Source organism: Aptenodytes forsteri, unplaced genomic scaffold (genome assembly GCF_000699145.1).
Source record: "Aptenodytes forsteri isolate BGI_AS27 unplaced genomic scaffold, ASM69914v1 Scaffold236, whole genome shotgun sequence".
Lineage (NCBI taxonomy): Eukaryota > Metazoa > Chordata > Aves > Sphenisciformes > Spheniscidae > Aptenodytes > Aptenodytes forsteri.
Window position 1 is genome coordinate 4,277,831 of NW_008794456.1, and position 18,222 is coordinate 4,296,052.

At 35.9% G+C, this 18,222-nt stretch overlaps 1 protein-coding gene across 1 annotated transcript in view; it reads left to right on the forward strand.

Moving 5' to 3' along the window:
- The window catches only part of LOC103908339 (catenin alpha-2), a 490,379-nt gene that overhangs the window by 103,497 nt on the left and 368,660 nt on the right, over positions 1-18,222 (forward strand). Inside the window, 2 exon segments of the mRNA XM_009290697.2 lie at positions 2,153-2,265; positions 2,267-2,354. Coding sequence (XP_009288972.1) covers positions 2,153-2,265; positions 2,267-2,354 — 201 coding nt within the window.

The following is an 18,222-nucleotide window of genomic DNA, read 5'->3' on the forward strand; positions in this document are numbered from 1 at the left end:
CTGAGAGGGGAGATTTAGATTAGATATTAGGAAGAAATTCTTTACTGTGAGGGTGGTGAGGCACTGGAACAGGTTTCCCAGCGAAGTTGTGGATGCCCCATCCCTGGAAGTGTTCAAGGCCAGGTTGGATGGGGCTCTGAGCAACCTGGTCTAGTGGAAGGTGTCCCTGCCCCTGGCAGGGGGGGTGGGAATAGAAGATCTTTAAGGTCCCTTCCAACCCAGACCATTCTATGAGTCTATGATTCTGGGTAATGCTGCATTTATTTTTGCTAAGTCAGCAGTTCCTGGAGCTGGAACAATATGCTATCTGGTTAAAATTCTTCTATTTGTCCTTTTTATTAAATAATGAATCTTCATAAATTTCCTGACATCCTTATGTTTATTACTATTTAACTGCTACGCATTCAGTTAAGTTATAGATTTCTCAGGGCTTGATCGTCTTTCTCTGTATAGTAATGAGAGTTATGTTTCTTGTGTGGAGTTAATTGGAAGTTTTATTGAGAAATGAGCAGATCTTTTGTAAAAGCCTTGTCCCGCTGAATTAAAGAAAACATATTCACTTGGAATCAGAACTTAGCCTAGAATAAGTTCATTTGAGCATGTTCTGATTTGTAATAAACAGATACAGTTTTTAATGTTAAAGGCAGATGTTGGTTATGTATCATGTCCCTAAATCCTGATTTACATTTTAATAGACTCCGTTGGATTTTTTCAAATTAACTGTATCATTTGGCTTGTGCTTGTTGATTGCTCTTGGATATTAAAGGAAATAGACTAATCATAAAGTTATCAAAACATTGTGAAAATTAAAATGGTTCATTAGCAAAAATCCTATGTGCTTTAAAATAGGTGTGATTATTAGAAAACAGAACACTTAACTTTTTCATTCCTATTTCATGATTTATTTTCTTCTAAAGCTCAAATAAGAAGTGCACAGCTTACAGAGCATTTTTAGACAATGTGCAATTATGAAACTTCTTTGCATGATTGCAGCAAAAGGTTACTGAATTACACGGTGTTGTTAATGTGCCTGTAAGTGGGAGCAGGTGATTATTGCTTTTGTATTTGTTACCTTGCACTACAAAAGGAGAAAAGCAAGTCAGAATATAATCTAGCGGTGACTCAAAACTAATAATGTTACATAAGGTTGTACACTGATAGGGGTAGAACCTATGTTTTTTAGTCCTATTTGATACTTGGCAATAAGTTTGATTTATAAAGTACACAAGTGTTTAGCAGAGATCATAACTTAAGAATGAAAATGTCTTTAATAGAAAACAATCTTTGAAAATAATCTTTTTTCTAGTGGAATACAGATATTTTGATAACCAGTAGGCTCTTTGACGCATTAAAGATGTTTTTAGACTGTCTTCCTGTAGTGCTCTCTTTTTGGTTAAGTAATCCAGCACTTTTTCCTGATTTAAAAACAAACAAAAAAAAAGGCCTGCAAAAGCCTTTAGAAAAAGGCTTTTAAAAGATGTGCTACAGAAAGAGATATTTACATTTTTGTCTAAGTGTGATTATCTAATAATGGTTTTCTTGCAGTGTTAATGACAATTTCCTCAATTTTTTTTCATTTAATACTGAGATAATCTAGTAGCATTTCAGCAGTGTAGTCTACTAATAAAAATAATCAAAATGAAGGAATTAGTTAACAGAGAACATTCCACTTTCTCTTCAGTCATAAATAACTTGCAACTTTCACATGGATTTCCTGAATATCCAAGGAATTTTCAGAAGATTCAGGAAAGAATAATATTAGTTTACTTGAAGATGAAATATATACATATAATATATAGAGGTAAAGAGACACATACACATATTGCATGCATACTTCAGTAGTTTGTGCTAATTTTTTTTATACTATGTGCTTCCCAAATACATATTTGAAGCCGTTGTGCTGCTTTTGACAGTAGTATTTTATAACTATATGTTGTGAATTGTTTTTAGATACAATTATTTTTATTTTATTCATATATTGGGATTTCAGGGCTACCAGATATTTCTGTAATACTGATTTTTCAGGAATTTGGTAGATAATTTATTGATATGAAAGACTAAGAACACTGTGAAGCTGCTGAAATAAGAGACGTTTAAGAAATCCTGAAACTATGCATGCTCCTAATTTTCCCACTCGTGTTTTGTTTTTTAGAACAAAATTATATTAGACCCAATGACTTTCAGTGAGGCCCGCTTCAGACCATCTCTTGAAGAAAGGCTGGAGAGTATCATCAGCGGAGCCGCGCTGATGGCAGACTCTTCGTGCGCGAGACGCCCGCCGGGAACGAATCGTAGCCGAGTGCAATGCCGTGCGGCAGGCCCTGCAGGATCTGCTCAGCGAGTACATGAATAACGTAAGTTATGCACTCTTACTACTGGCTTCTTTTCCAGTAGAGGATTAAACCTTTCTGAGGCTAATGCTATGACTTTAATAATTAACAAAAACAATAATGCGTCTTTATACCAGGAGTAAAGGTAATGCTATTTGAATTATTTAACTTTTTAATGGTAATGCTATTTGAATTATTTAACTTTTTAATATATTGCAAACATTTGACGGAAGTTTGGTACAATTAGAAGTTCACGGGAATGTTTTTTTACCTGCAAAGGAACTCCGTGCTCCCTGTAGCTTTAGCATTAAAGTTTCTTCTTATGTAATAAATAGACAACAAGTATTCCTTTTGAGGTAAAATACTTTTTTAATGAAAAGTAAAGGCAAGTGACGTAAGTGGGAAAAGGCCTTAGAATTATTTTCTTAATGAAAGTGAGTACAGTTAATTTGCTACGTGATTTCCACTGTGTGATGGTGGTCATTGTGTTTGTTTATTAGGATGTTGCCTGTAGATGCTCACATGAGGTTGTCTGTTTGCTGCGTGGGTTAAACCATTGAAGGTCTTCGCTTGCTGTTGGAGCTATCAAATATTCAGTTGCTATGAAAGCAGTGAGTTTAGCACCAGTGCTGTTCACACAAAGGAACGTATCTGCAGCATCTTAAATACAGCTATCTGTGTAGGGTTTCAAGAGGTGTAAATTGTTCAACATGGTGTTAACCTGCAGTGCATAACCTTTGTGCTGCACAAGTTATCCCAGAAAATTCTCTCCACCTAACATTGTGTATTAAAACTCATAAGTACTATCGCCGTGTCCTTCGGAGGATGTGTGAAAAAGTCCTAAGCAACATCAACAACCTTTTTTAAAATGGAAATGTTTGCAAACAGGTATCAAACGGAGCATCCTGTGCTTTACTGTTTCTTGTCTGTCATTGCTACCAGAGTATCAGGTGGCACATTTTGATCCTATTTTGCTAGAATCATCAAAATAACGTTGAAGAGACTGTTCAAGGATGAACCTTTAACGTTGTTATTTTCATTGGTACTGTTATAGTTAGTTGGTACTGATACAATGCAGTATCAATAGCGCAAACTTCAGTCTAGTCATTTTATCGTAGAGCTCAGAATTAACTATGACTTTCTTTAAGGTATTATTCCACATAATAGAGTCACCTCAAGGAGTAGCTGTTTCTGATGGTGCAGAATTTAAAAGCTTATATTATTTGCTTTTTGTTTTTTATTAAGTGATAGTTGAAAGGTTCTTGTACTGTGAATGAAAGCAAAGTCTGTGCTGTTGTGTAATGGATTAGAAATTCTAAAGAGAGCATTAAATAACAGGTGATGAGACTGTGGTGGAAGAGGACTTGCTGGATTGCTTCCTACAGAATCTTGCTTTGTAGAAGTATTACTGTTAGGTGAAATCTTTAAAGGTCTTTCAAAAAAAGTTTGAGAGCTGAAGGATTGTGGTGCCTCTTTTTAAGTACACAGGTTTTTGGTAACGACGCAATTTGCCCTTGGACCAGAAACATTCTTATTTCTGACCACGTTTACAGAGGAAGGAGAGTTTTAAATGACTGTAGGCGTTTATGAGCACACTGAAGGTTTCATCATTTTTACTTAAACACATAATGGTGTGAGCATCTGTTTTTATGGTTACTGCAGTATTTTTTTTTTTAATTTGCCTTCCTCCTTTTTTCTTTTTTTCTTTTTTTTTTCCTGTTCCAATTAGTCTTAACTGCACAATTCCTATTTTTTTTTTTCCTGCTTTATATTGGAAAGTAATCAATTTAACCTATTTTTTACAGCTATTGGGTAAACATTGTAAGAACTGAATATATACATAAGTTACTGAAAAGTGAAGTACTTCTAATTTAAACACATCTGGGATGGTAGATTGTGAGAATGGTATTGCATTAAGCATTGTCTTCCAAGCTGATCTTAGCAGATACAAGGGATGGGATTCAGTTTACAGGTTAATATACCTAAATTTAGGTTCCTGTACATAGGTACAAACAGGTAAACTAGGGGCCTCAATCCAGTTGTTTAAAGAAAGATGCCTAGCGCCATTTTAAACTACCAGTTTAAATAGTCCGGTGCTCATTTGGACAGAGGCTCCTCAATCTGCCACTCAGAAGCATTTGGATCTACCACGGGTCTTGTGTCGTATCTGCCAGCCCCACTTCCATGTCTGGTATGCTCTAGGGAAGAACAAATGGCCAGACTCCTACCTTCATTAAATCACTTGAGCCTCAGTTGCTTGAGCCCCTGTTAGAGTTGATGGAGATCAGATCAATACTGCCAAAGGAACATGAAAAGCCATTCAGATGACTAAGTGTTATAATCTAATATGGGATAAGCTAAATAACTCTAGACTCCTCTGACTGTATTAACTAACCCCCCATTAACTAGGATAGAAGATTAGATACCTAGCTTGTAGACAGCTCCTGTTTAGGTATCTATCTAGAGACTGAATTTCACCCATTTGTCTACCCTGGCAGAATTTGCTTTAGTATTTAACCTTTTGCTTGAAACCTGGGGATGGATTTTTGGGGGGTTCACAATAATGCTAAGCAAGTTCATTATGACAAAAGATTGCACTTGGAAAGTTTTTTAAAAGCTTGGATGAGTTTCAAAAGAGAAAAACTGAAAGGCATACACCAAACTGCGTAACATGACACAGTTATAAGTCTGACCAAGAGGTGGCTAGACTGTCAGAGTACGTTAGCTTTGAGATGATTTGGTGAAGATGGACATCTTTAACATCTTCTGCTCACATGGGCTTAAACCACTGCAATCCTGCTCTCGCGGTAAAGCCTGTGAAATTGAATAAGACATTGATGCTTTGGGTTTTTTTGCTGTTTGATGATATCTGGAAAATGACAGATCATTTTTGGCTGGTGATTGTTGATCAAATGGGCATGCTGCTTTTGATGCTTGCCATGAGATTCAGAGAACATAGAACAAATTAAATATTTTGTGGTCATATTTAAAGGATACAGGAAATGAATTGCAGGGTATTGGCAGTGTGCTGTGCAGTCAATGTTAGGCCAGTCTTTCTCCAGCTTAAACTTGTTTCTTTCGAGTTATCTACTTCTATGATTTGGGTTCAGAGGGGTGTTTCTTTTTGTATACAAAAACATTTCTATTTTTTGTTTGTTAAGTAGATTCCATATTCCCTGTTACCTGTTGGATATTTACACTGCAAAGTCTCATTATAAATTGGTTGTGGTTTATGTTCTGTCTCATATTAAATTTTCACAGAAGCTAAGTAAAATATTGAGTGCAAAAGAACATAGAATGGAGACATCGTTCTTGAAGTTTCACGGTTCTTTTTGCTTTTGCACCAGTGGATGGTTTTGCAGGCAAGAATCGGAAACTGGAAGGTTTACAGGCAGCTGTATGAAATACAAGGTTGGCTGTGCGATGCTGCATACTTTCTAGCATTTCAAATGATGAATGCTGAAGGCAATGCAAGGAGAAAAAAGGGTTTTCCCAGGTTTTGTGTGCAAGAAAAGGAAATAGCTTCCAACTGAACAATGTAGGGACGTCTGCCTTTTAAGTAGTATAAGATGTATAAGAAAACCTCCTCCACCTGCAGAACACCCCTCTGTGCCCACCTCTTTCTTAGAAAGTTCCCTGTAGAGAGGCATGTGTCTTATCTTCTGTGCTCCCGCGGGGCTTTTTAAGTACATCTGTCGTATCTGCTGGTATATTCCCTGCACCTGAGATCTGTTTTGTCACTAGTTGCTTTATCAGACTTTAGTGGATCCATATGCTCTGCTACATGGGAAGGGAAAATTTAACACACATAACAACGTTGTTTTCCCCATTCATCTGCCCAGTTTTTATGGATCCATCGCAGACTAACAAGTAGATAACGATGTTCTTACAGTTAGTTATATGCCAGGGGTAAAATCTCTCTGTGTATTATCCAGAGTTTTACCAAAGTAAGTTAAAGCTGTTTTGCAATTCAGAAAACTAGACGGACAGATGCCACAGGTCATCTTATCATTTGGTGAGGAGGGGACAAGGTTGGTGAAACAAAGATTCAAGATGTGAGGCACAGAGATACGAGTTTAAAAAAATTGCAGATACCTACTTTCCAAATGTTGGCAACCAAAGAAAAATATGAAAAGAAAATCTGTAAAGGGGAGGATAGGGCAGATTTCAACGCAGATGGGTAAAAATAATGCTGGTTTTGCAGTTGTATTATTTTCTGTTATAAAGGTTTTAGGATAAGTGACAGGAATGCATTTAGAGAACTGTGAAAAGACACAGTTGGAGAGGGGTGTTTTGGTTCCTCCTTCCTTCTCCTCAGATAAATGTTGGTTTGTTCCATTTCCTACACGTCAAATGAGATTTTTTAATTTTTTTTTTTCCAAGCTGTCTTCACAAATATTCAGATGTGCTGGTCCCAATTCAGAGGTTATTTAGGCAATTATTGTTGTGGGAGGTTTTTGAATTATTATTGCTGCAGGAGAATTAGTCCCTAGGATATTTACCAGTTCTATAAATAATTATGCATTTGTATAGTATATTGCATCGACTGGAGTCTCACAGTGCATAAGCCCTCTGCAAGAACTTCTATGGAGATGAGATATGAACTGTTTCATTATTATTTGTGTATCTGGTAATATGTATTAGTTTCATTTGTCTTATCGGTAACTCTGTCAAAATATTTTCCCAGCATGGTATCTATTATTTCTAGGCTGAACTCAGCTGAACTTTAAAATCTTTTATTTCTGGGAAGCAGGGACAGGAGGAATCTCAGTCTGCTGGGTATTATGACTTTTTTTTCCATCTCTCACAGAAAATTGATAGGGTTTTTTTCAGATTCTTCTGTATGTGTGATAAATGCAATCATTTATTTCAAAATAAAATTACATTTCTAACCTTCTGTCCTACAGAGAAGAACTAAATACAGCTCCACGGAAGCTCTTAATACAGTTGTTTTCCATTTGTCTAAATGAACAAATTATTTAATGGATGGTTAGTTCTGATTGTGGTCTAGTTTCCTGCTGGTTTACTCTCCTGGATCCTTCATGATTTGTATTGCAGGCTGCCAGGGAGCAAAAATCCTAGAAACCTGGGAGTTACAGCTCTTAAACTCAGACTCCTGGATTAGAAGTGCACTGCCAAACTCATATAACCCAACGCTGGGCACCCTTTCTAGCAAGCTTCGGGGTGCTACTGTGTTGATGTCTGATTAGGATAAGAAAGGAAGAAAATTATATCTTTAGAAAAATATGCTTAAAAAAGGATGCTTTGAATTCGCTCTGACATCATTGGTTTCTGTGCCAAGTGGAGAAAGACTGAATTTTGGGTTGCTGGAGTGTATCAAAGAGAAATTTGGAAAGCAGTTGACAAGTGAGTAAGCCATGACCATTAAAGACCCCTGTAATCACTTGAATACTGGCTTGGCATTACTTCAAGTCCACATTTGAAAATGCATTTCCTACCTGGTTCAAATACAAGGTTATCTTCTTAAACCTTTGGGCTCATTATTAATCTTCATTCTCATGCCTGCCTGTTCCTCTCACACAGTGCTCCTGTTCCCAGCCACTGCCAACATTTCAGAAAAGCCTGGGGTTTGTTTTTATTGTAATTGGATTTTGGGACAGGGAATATTTCTGTGTATCCAAGTGGAATGAACAGCCCTTTATGAAGTCCTCGTATTACTACTGATGATTTAATGTATAGACTTGAGGACCAGAGCACACTGCAGGTTAGGGGTTTTTTTGTTGATGTTTTACTGATATTGCCATAGGGATAAAGTTGCTTAGTGTTTGCTCTTTTTAATCTTGTTCTCTACAGTTACTACCCATTCCTGATGTCTGTTCACTGTATCTGAGATGCTATCGGCTCTAATTCCTGTTTCCTACAGAGAAGAAAATGTCATATCTTGAAAATGCAAAATATAAGGAGTACGAATGAGAAAACAAGTCTACAGGCAGTTATTCTTCACAAATATATCAGTGAAAAATTTGAATTGCTCAAAGTAAAATTATAGTGCTGCAGTACATGAAAATGAAAGGTCCTTAATGGACAGCTGAAGTTATTGTGCTTGACTGGAGAATGAAAAACAAGATAGCAAATGAAAATCTATAAACTCTCATGTTTAAACTACAAATAAACTATGTAACAGCTCCGTCTGAATTCATATTTAAGAGAAAAGTAATAATTCTTGTGTACATTTCAGTTCTGGTGCTGATTTGCATAAGGTTAATCTGGGTGACAGTGAGCAGTGAATTCCAGTTGTGAGACAGAGAAATGTCTGTAGCTGTCCTGAGATAAGTAATCAGGGATGAGTGACAAAAGATTTGACTGCTGGGTCACCAGGATCGACTGATGTAGGCATGACCGGCTCAGCAGGACAGTTTTTCCATTGGTACTGTTGTTGAGTTCCTAGCTTTCTGAATATTTTTTAGAGGACAATGGCTTGTTTAAAGCTTCCTACTATTTCAAGCTGGAGATAAGCTATTTTACTATTCACTCTGCTCTTTCAGAGGCTATATGGGCAGTTTTGTCTTTCCAAACTTGGAAGAAACAAGTAGACACACAGTAGTTATTACTGGAGGAATAGGATGTGTTTCCAAATGGGCAAATGTTTTCTGATGTGTCACAGCATTGCTTCTCAGTCAGTTTTGGTTTCTTTGCATTTATGCGTCCCTCCTGAGTGCCTCGACTTCTCACGACCGTACATAAATCCCTGTCTAAGCATGCTACCTACAGTGTGACTTGAGCCACCTTTTAAGGAACCTTCTGACTTTTCTTTTTTTGATGATAACATCAGGGCCTCGTAGGGGTTGCCCAGTAATTTTTGATAGTTTTACAGAAATGCCGCACTGCTTACAATTGCACAAGTGAGTTTTGATTTATTTATTCATTCCTGTATTTTCTGGTTTTGCAAGTCCGTGTTCAGTGTTTGTTTTGTTTTTCCTAGCAGATCCAGAGAACCATGCTGATGTTTTCCATCAGAAACAAACAGAAAAGCCCTGTAAGAAAGTAGGACTTTATGGCTTGGAAATGACAAATATGCTAACAATTTGTCTTGACTTCAGGTTCTGGTAGTTGTAAATTTGCACAGCCCTGTGGTGTGTCATCTGTTTAGACCAGCAGATTTTTAAATTTACTGAATTAATATTTATGGGAGAAAATGCTGTTTCTGAACCACAGTGCTGATAGCTTTTCCCTGGTGGTGTCCACTGGAGAATATTTTATAGGTGCCTCCTATATGCTCTTTGTCTTTAAAGCCAGACCATGATATGCCATGAGAAAAGTTTTGTATCTCTTGTTAAAGTATAAATAAAGCACATGAGGTTTTTGGAATCTAAGGCTAAATTGCTGTATTAGGTTGAGTGATGTTTCTGACAAGACATTTCCCTCCAAGCTAGGGTGGAAATTTTCTAGATTGCCAGTAAATCCAACCAAGTGCCTGCATGTGAAGTCTTATTTTCTCACTTTCTTTTATATCTCCATACAATTAGTGAAGCCCAGTGATTGACCTGAAAGGTTGGAAAAAAAGGGTCTAAATCATGTTACATTCCAATGCCTCACTGAATTCTCTTCCTTATTATCACTTTATTGTTATTCCATTATTAAGTAAACTGCATTTTTAAGGAACTGTTTAAATCTAGACATGCTTATTACTGGAAACCATGCATTTAGTGTTTCCGTAACTTGAGGAGTGAAGGTGAACTTCCCTGCAAACGTTGCGACAGGCGAATGTATGTAGACTGGTCCAATACTTTTTCCTGTCCAGACATCTCGGTAGATGGTGGCTCGTGAAGCTCACAGGCTTTCCAACTTAACTTTCCATATTATATTACATGAAGGGTGCATGGGCAACAGGTATGTTATTCCATTTATGTGGGTAAAAAACTGTGTAGACCTTAATGTCTCAGAATAGTTTTGGGGTAATATTTTGCAGAGCAAACCACCTCATGTAGATCTATGGTGGCTCTGAAGCTCACAGGCTTTCCAACTTAACTTTCCATATTATATTACATGAAGGGTGCATGGGCAACAGGTATGTTATTCCATTTATGTGGGTAAAAAACTGTGTAGACCTTAATGTCTCAGAATAGTTTTGGGGTAATATTTTGCAGAGCAAACCACCTCATGTAGATCTGATAAAACATGAAGGAACTCCATCTTACTACTTCCCTTTTTATCCTGTCCCACTTAATATTCCTGTTGGTGTTACTTCGGGTACTGTGATTGGGACTGTTATCTGAACCATTTGGCTCTCAGCTGCCGATGATATTTTTTTTTCAGATTTTTCATACTTTTTCCTGTCCAGACATCTCGGTAGATGGTGGCTCGTGAAGCTCACAGGCTTTCCAACTTAACTTTCCATATTATATTACATGAAGGGTGCATGGGCAACAGGTATGTTATTCCATTTATGTGGGTAAAAAACTGTGTAGACCTTAATGTCTCAGAATAGTTTTGGGGTAATATTTTGCAGAGCAAACCACCTCATGTAGATCTGATAAAACATGAAGGAACTCCATCTTACTACTTCCCTTTTTATCCTGTCCCACTTAATATTCCTGTTGGTGTTACTTCAGGTACTGTGATTGGGACTGTTATCTGAACCATTTGGCTCTCAGCTGCCGATGATATTTTTTTTTCAGATTTTTCTGTATTCTATATCCCACAACCTCTTTTCGTATTGGAAATTAGTAAATAAGCCAAACAGAAAGCAAGGCAGGGGTCAGTATGATTCTTCAGCAGGAGTATGCTCTGTCCACGGGAATCGAGCTTTAAAAAGTAATATATTGTGTGGCATTCTAAAATACCTCTTCTAATTCAGGTAGTATTACGTGAATATATTGCCCAAGAAGATCATGTAATCTCGGTCACTAGATGTTTTTAAAGAGTAGGTAAGAGGAAGGATAGAATTACGTCTGATCCAGTTTTGGAGAAGAGGGTTAGAGTAAGTGACAAAGGGCATATTTTTTTATTTTTTATGATTTTAAGTTGCACACACACAGAGCTGGTTTAAGAGACCGAATGGTTTACCTTTTCAAAGGCTTTCTCACGCTTTTGTTTTTTTTCTCTGAAACACCTTTCCAAGAGCAATATTTTTTTGGGTTGTTGGTTTTTTATATTGGTCACTAACATAGAAATGGGAAAGACAACTCCCACTTCCCTTCTCAGAGTTCTCTGAATTGAAAAGAAAAAAAAAATTATTCCGAATCCCATCTGAAAGAGACGAATACAAAAGGCTTGTATTTTTTTTAAAGTGTATGTAGGTATATGCCAATATGGGTAAGCTCATAAAATATTTAGGAGACCTGTGAGAAATTAAGTACAAGGAAAATGGAGATGGAATAAGATTACTGAAAGATGTCAGTAGAATTGACACACAGTTTTGTTCACACATACGCAATATCAAAGTTCTTTCTGTTATCTTGTCTAGGTTCTACTACAATGTATTCAAACTGCTGTTCTACATTTTATATCATGTCTGACTTTTCAAGAAGTATGAAAGGTTATTCTTATGCATTTATTTTCAGCTGCTATGAAGCAGTTTGTAAGAAAGATTGAAAACAATATATTTTCAGAAAATAATGATACCTGTATATAGTAGTAAATATAACTTCGTTTATAGTGATAGTAAATTGTCATATGACATAAGTTTTGGGGAGTTTTAAAGTATAGAATGACCAGATTTACAATTAAAACAGAAACAATTGTCTCCACAACTGTGTTTTTGCTGTTGGTGGTGGTGGTGGTGCTTTTTAATGTCCTTCATCCTTTTGTGCTTCTCAGGTGTCAGTACATCCTATACACGTTTAAAATTAAGAGTCTGTTAAGTTGTGGTGGAATTTAGTCACAAGTTTAAATGTTTTGCCCGAGATTATTATATGAACAGTCCCATTTCCTTGGGGTCACGAGGGCTGACAACTTCCAGACCGCCAGTTCAGCCAGAGGTATTGTATCTTCCACATCCTTCTTGACATCCTTGTCAATTCACATAAGAAAATAAAAGTTAATCCAGCATTAGCTCACTCAACTTCTAAGAAATATATTAAATAATAATTATTTTCTTGGTGTCTCATATCATCTTTTTGAATCATTAATATTTCTAATATATTCTAAATTTCTATCAGATCTTTTTCTCTCTGGATTTTTCACTTTTTTCCTGTCTTTGCCTTTGAAAGTACTGGATGCCTAATCGGGAAACACTGTTTTTTTCACATGTAAATTCAAATGTTTCAGTCTCATAAAGAATTTAAATATACAGGAGAATACTATAAATTATATTTGCTCCTTTCTTTGCTATTTATCTTACTAGGAAGGAATGGCGAGTGGTTAAGTCACAGGCCTGAAAGTAAAGTTATTTGCCCTTTATCACTGATTTGTATGTTCATATAAAGCTTAGTCTTTCTGGGCCTCTGTTACTCCAGCATTAAAATTGAGGTCGTGCCAGTCTTTATTCATTAAAATTTAAGTGCCTTGAAGTTTCCATATAAAAAAAAAATATCTGTAATAATATTGGAATATATATATAGTTGTAGTGTTTGACTGTTGGAGGGTGTGCATAATGTCTGTCTCTTCAAAGACAGTATTTCTCTCAATTTAATTTCTTCCTCTTTAAAGACAAACTGAATCTCCTTAGCATATGTACTAAATTTTTGCTACAACTGGGCAAATAATGAATTTCTTTGGTTTGCCTATTGAACTGAAAACTGGGAGAAGAATGACATGGGGCAGAATGAAGTGGGCACAGCAGTCATGGGGAAGATTACGTGGGATTTAATTTTGATGATTTTTTTTGTTTGTTTCTGACCGACAACCCAAACTGCTTTCCTATAAAATGTGATATTAATTTCCTACATGCCATAGTTTGGAATAAATGATTTATTAAGTGGACCCCAAGTTCATCAATACTTTGCCTCCAGAAACCTTGCCTTTTTTGACAGATGTATTTATTATTCCTCTTTGTTCTACCTCATATACGTATGCATGCATACAAAATGTCTGGCTATAGTTCTGATATCTTATCATAGTATGTACTCATTTTAAACTCAGTGTATTTAGATAAAAAATGGTTTTTTTTCTGGCTATAGTTCTGATATCTTATCATAGTATGTACTCATTCCAAACTCAGTGTATTCAGATAAAAAATGGTTTTTTTGAAGGAAAAAAAAAAAAGCATTGCATTTTCTTCCGGTGATTTTCATGTTTTAGCTCATTTTATTTTGCATTAATTAGTTTTGTTTTTTCTAAAGCGTGTTCTTACAAAAGTAATGACTTCTGCATCAGTGCTTTTAATATGCTGGAAAGCATTGCCTTAATGTTTGCAAGACTTAGGCTATCTGAAAATAATGTTGTTAAACCTATTTGTTCACCTGTAAAAAAGTCCTTTATTGATCTTGTGTATATAGTGTGATTCATAACTTCTATAATTTTTCTTTGTACTGAAGTTAGCATTTATGGGTCATTAATTTGTTGTTTTTCCATGTCTGCAAGTCAATATCAGTATGAGAGAAGTTTTTCATGCATTTTATACTATACCAATAGCAATATGATTATTAGCTCTATGTATACCTGCTTTTGGTGTATGGATCTTACTGTCAATATTTGCACAGTCCAGATTAACATTGTTGTGCATTGTATTCTTTTGGATACAAAGCAAAATATTCCCAATGCTTATAGAGTTATTGGGAATGCATCAAAATAAAATAAGCATGGACCTACAGAAATTAGCTTTCAGAAACCCATGTCAAAAATCTGTGTTTCCTGGAGGCTACATAATATTTTTCTGTTCACCTACCATTGGGGTTTTTTTTTTGGTGTGCATAATGTGTCCAAATTCTGGTAATCATGTGGAAAACCTGAAGGCAGCAATGGAAACATAAGGAGTAAATTAGCTATGCATATTTTTTTCTCTGAGATACTATTATTCTGCAGGTGAGCAGAGGAGGGAGTAGCTGTAAACAGGCTTGGGCTCCACAAGGGTGCAAGTGCCTATCAGTGATGTATTGTTAAGTGCATGTTGGCCCTTGTTTAGGAAATAAGTCTATATAACTCCTCTTGAGCATTTTCAAAGTCTGATGTAGCCAACTGTATTAACATCATGAGATATGTTAAATCAGCTCTGAGCATGTTGTTGTAGTCTTTCTTCGTTCTCATTATGATCAGAGGGCTGGAACACCTCTCCTGTGAGGAAAGGCTGAGAGAGTTGGGGTTGTTCAGCCCAGAGAAGAGAAGGCTTCGGGGAGACCTTCTTGCAGCCTGTCAGTACTTAAAGGGGGCTTATAAGAAAGGTGGGGACAGACTTCCTAGTAGGACCTGTCATGACAGGACAAGGGGGAATGGTTTTAAACTAAAGGAGGGTAAATTCAGACTAGATATAAGGAAGCAATTTTTGACGCTGAGGGTGGTGAAGCACTGGCCCAGGTTGCCCAGGGAGGTGGTGGATGCCCCATCCCTGGAAACATTCCAGGTCAGGTTGGACGGGGCTGTGAGCAACCTGATCTAGTTGAAGATGTCCCTGCCCACGGCAGGGGGGTTGGACTAGATGACCTTCAGAGGTCCCTTCTGACCCAAACTATTCTATGATTCTGTGATTCATTAAAAGCTGGTAGGAAGTCATGTAGAAATAGGGGAAGGACAGAGGATGTGAAGTGAAATTTGTCCTGTTTAGTACATTAGATCATCATTTTGATAGTCAAGGATACACTTTCCCACAGGCAAAGGTTAAAAGTCTTTTTCATATTAGTAATGTCCTTACAGTATTTACACTTTGATTAGCAATCAAAACTACAAAACTAGAAAATTACATTAGTGTGTGTAAACCTCCAGTTTTCATATCCTGCATTGGTTTGCATTATTCATTTTTTTGTTTACACAAGGAGTGTTTGTACAAATGAGAACAAGGCACTCTAAGTTAATGATGGAAAAATTCAATGCAAGTTAGAAAATTGTCATCTGAAATGATGGTATTAGATGTCCAGAAGAGGGCACGCTTGCACACCAGAAATATTTTCTACATCACTAAAGATCTGCATGCCGATGTGGTATAGCTGTAATCAAAGAAAATGTAATAATATAGAAAAAGAAGAGGTTACCTTGTTAGCAGTTACGGGATCTTTAGAAAAAAATAGATCCAAAAGGTTATTTGGGGAAAATATGCATATATTTTAATCAAATTAATATTAAGTGCGTGAACTATCAAGTAGAAATCAGGCATTAATTTCTACTTGCATTTTTGAATGGCATTGATGTTTTGATTTCTATAAGGAATTTGGCAGGCAAGGGGTAAGAGCCTCTCCTGCCCTTTTGAAATTATTTCAGATGCACATGTATGATGCAGAGCTCAAGAACATATGCATTGTAAGACAAGGTAATTAACAGTCAAATATATGGTAATATGAAATGAGATATATCATTGTTCAGTGGGTTTTGATATTTGACCTGGGAAATTCTTGTATGACTTCCTAAATACAGTAGAACTGCAAGGACATCATCTTGTGACACAGTAACTTGTCACTTTATCCAGAATTGTGTATTAGCCAGACACTGGGAGCACATGTGGTTTATTTTGTATTTTTATTTGAGAAATGAAAAACAGAAAAAGCATCTCTACTGTAATCAGCTCCCTGAAACTTCCTTAATGAAATAGTAGGAGGGAAAGAAGATTGTTCCATTTCTTTTAAGATGACTGAGCTGAAGTAATTTTCATTTTTCTTTGGATTCTTTTCAGAATTTAAATATTGATCCAATTTTCATAATATTTAATAGCATTTGGAAACTTTGTCAGAACCCTTTCTTTTAACAGATATTACAACTGTTTTAAAAAATTTTAGCGTGCATTTGGCTTCAACAGAATGAAATGAAACATTTTGTGAAATTCATTTGTCTATGATAAAGCTTTAAGCTTATCTGCTTTATAAAGTAAGCTACGATTAAGTTTAGGGTAACATATTGACCACACGTTTTCACAATACATAAGTTATGTAGGTTATTTATACGTTTGACAGATTAATTAACTGCTACCTTGACCAATTCTTTCATTTGTTAAGCAATTATTTAAAAAGAAAAAGCAGAACAACACTAGGGGAGTGACAACCCAGGTGGATGCATTATCATTGTAATTATGCATTAACATTTCAATGAAATTTATACATTTCAACGTAAAGTCCAAGATCCTCAAAACAAAATTCTGTAGCTTTAAGTGGACAATGACTGAGCTCTTTCTGACATCATCTAAAATACCTTGGGGCATGATGTGTAGTAATGTAGTTACTGTAAGGCTGTCAAATGCATTGCCAGATAGTATTTGAATCCTGGGATCAGATAAATTAGATTTTAATCGGGTTTTAAGGGTAAGCGGAATAAGTAGATAAGGTAGAATTAACCAGAGACATATTAACGTAATGAAACCTTTGGTTCTCTTAAAGCTATTGTATTAAACACCGTACAATTTCGTCTTGAAAAGAGACGTCATGGTAGGGTAGAAAGAGATTGACAGTGATGGGTAACATGAACGGTGGCATCTAACGTAATCACATAAACACATAATAACATAACCACATTATCTGGAGCACCGTAAACCCAAGAAACTGGAGAAAATTGCATTAGTTGTATTTTATTATAGTGTTTTGAAGGGAAAGAAAACAAATAAAAAAAAGTCCAACACTGAGTTTTCCCAAGCTGGTGGGACCATTCACCCAGGGAATGTACTGAGGCTATTGAATGGTGGGGTTTTTGTTTCTTATAGAGCAGAACAGAAGTTGCTGTGATGTGAAATGGCCAGAACACTTGCTTGTGTATTTCTTTTCTCTGTGAACTACCTTATGATGGTTTTGCTCAGTGGAATTTTTATTTTTATCGGATGTATGACCTTTTTACTGGTAACTTCCTTTTGTCTTCCATATAGGCACATTCAGAAGATTAAAATATGTAAAAAGATACAAAATTCAAGCACTTGAACTTATTTGTTATTCTGTTATTTTATCTTTAAACACATTTTTTATCATTTAAAGCGGAACAATATGTTTAATGACTAAAGGCCTTGTAATGCAAACTTTAATGTGAATACTTTATTAAAAAAATAAAAGCAAACTTATTTGTTATTCCGTTATTTTATCTTTAAACACATTTTTTATCATTTAAAGCGGAACAATATGTTTAATGACTAAAGGCCTTGTAATGCAAACTTTAATGTGAATACTTTATTAGATAAATAAAAGCAGGGGTCTAGGTCATGCATAAGACTCCATAATTGCAGTAAGTATCCAGAAAGAGTAAGGTTTTATTTATTTATTTATTTATTTATTTTATTACATAAATAAGGAAAAAAAAAAGGAAAGAAAAAGAGAAAAAAGAGCAAGAAACTGAGAGGAGGAATTTTTTGTTGTTGATGTCAGTCATAAATACTGACATAAATTAGTTCATTCCAAAATTGTGTCTTATTCTTCTGACTGGGTAGGTGAGCGCAAACCCTTATGTCTCACGCAGTACTTTTGATTTCTGCATTTAGGATGAGGACTATAGAGCCAAATCCCATGGATGTCAGTGAAAAAACATTCATCGTTACACAAATGCATAAGGGATTCAGTTGGGAATATAAAATGCCTGACTTCCAGTATATAGATATCCCCAGGAAAGATTTAAAACTTAATTATATACATTGTTAGATTTGGGTCTTGGGTTTTATGGGCAATTCATCCGGATGTGTTCTGCATGGATAGTCATCCCATGATTAATCCAAATGTTCAATTGTACGCATTTTGTCAGTGTGAATTTAAATTAAAATTATGAAATCAGATGTTTAAAAAAACAAAGCATAAAGAAGTTAATGTTTTGCAATTTCATAGCATGGTTTAACTAGTGAAATACATTTTGAAGCAGAAATACAGAGGCTTTTCCCCCC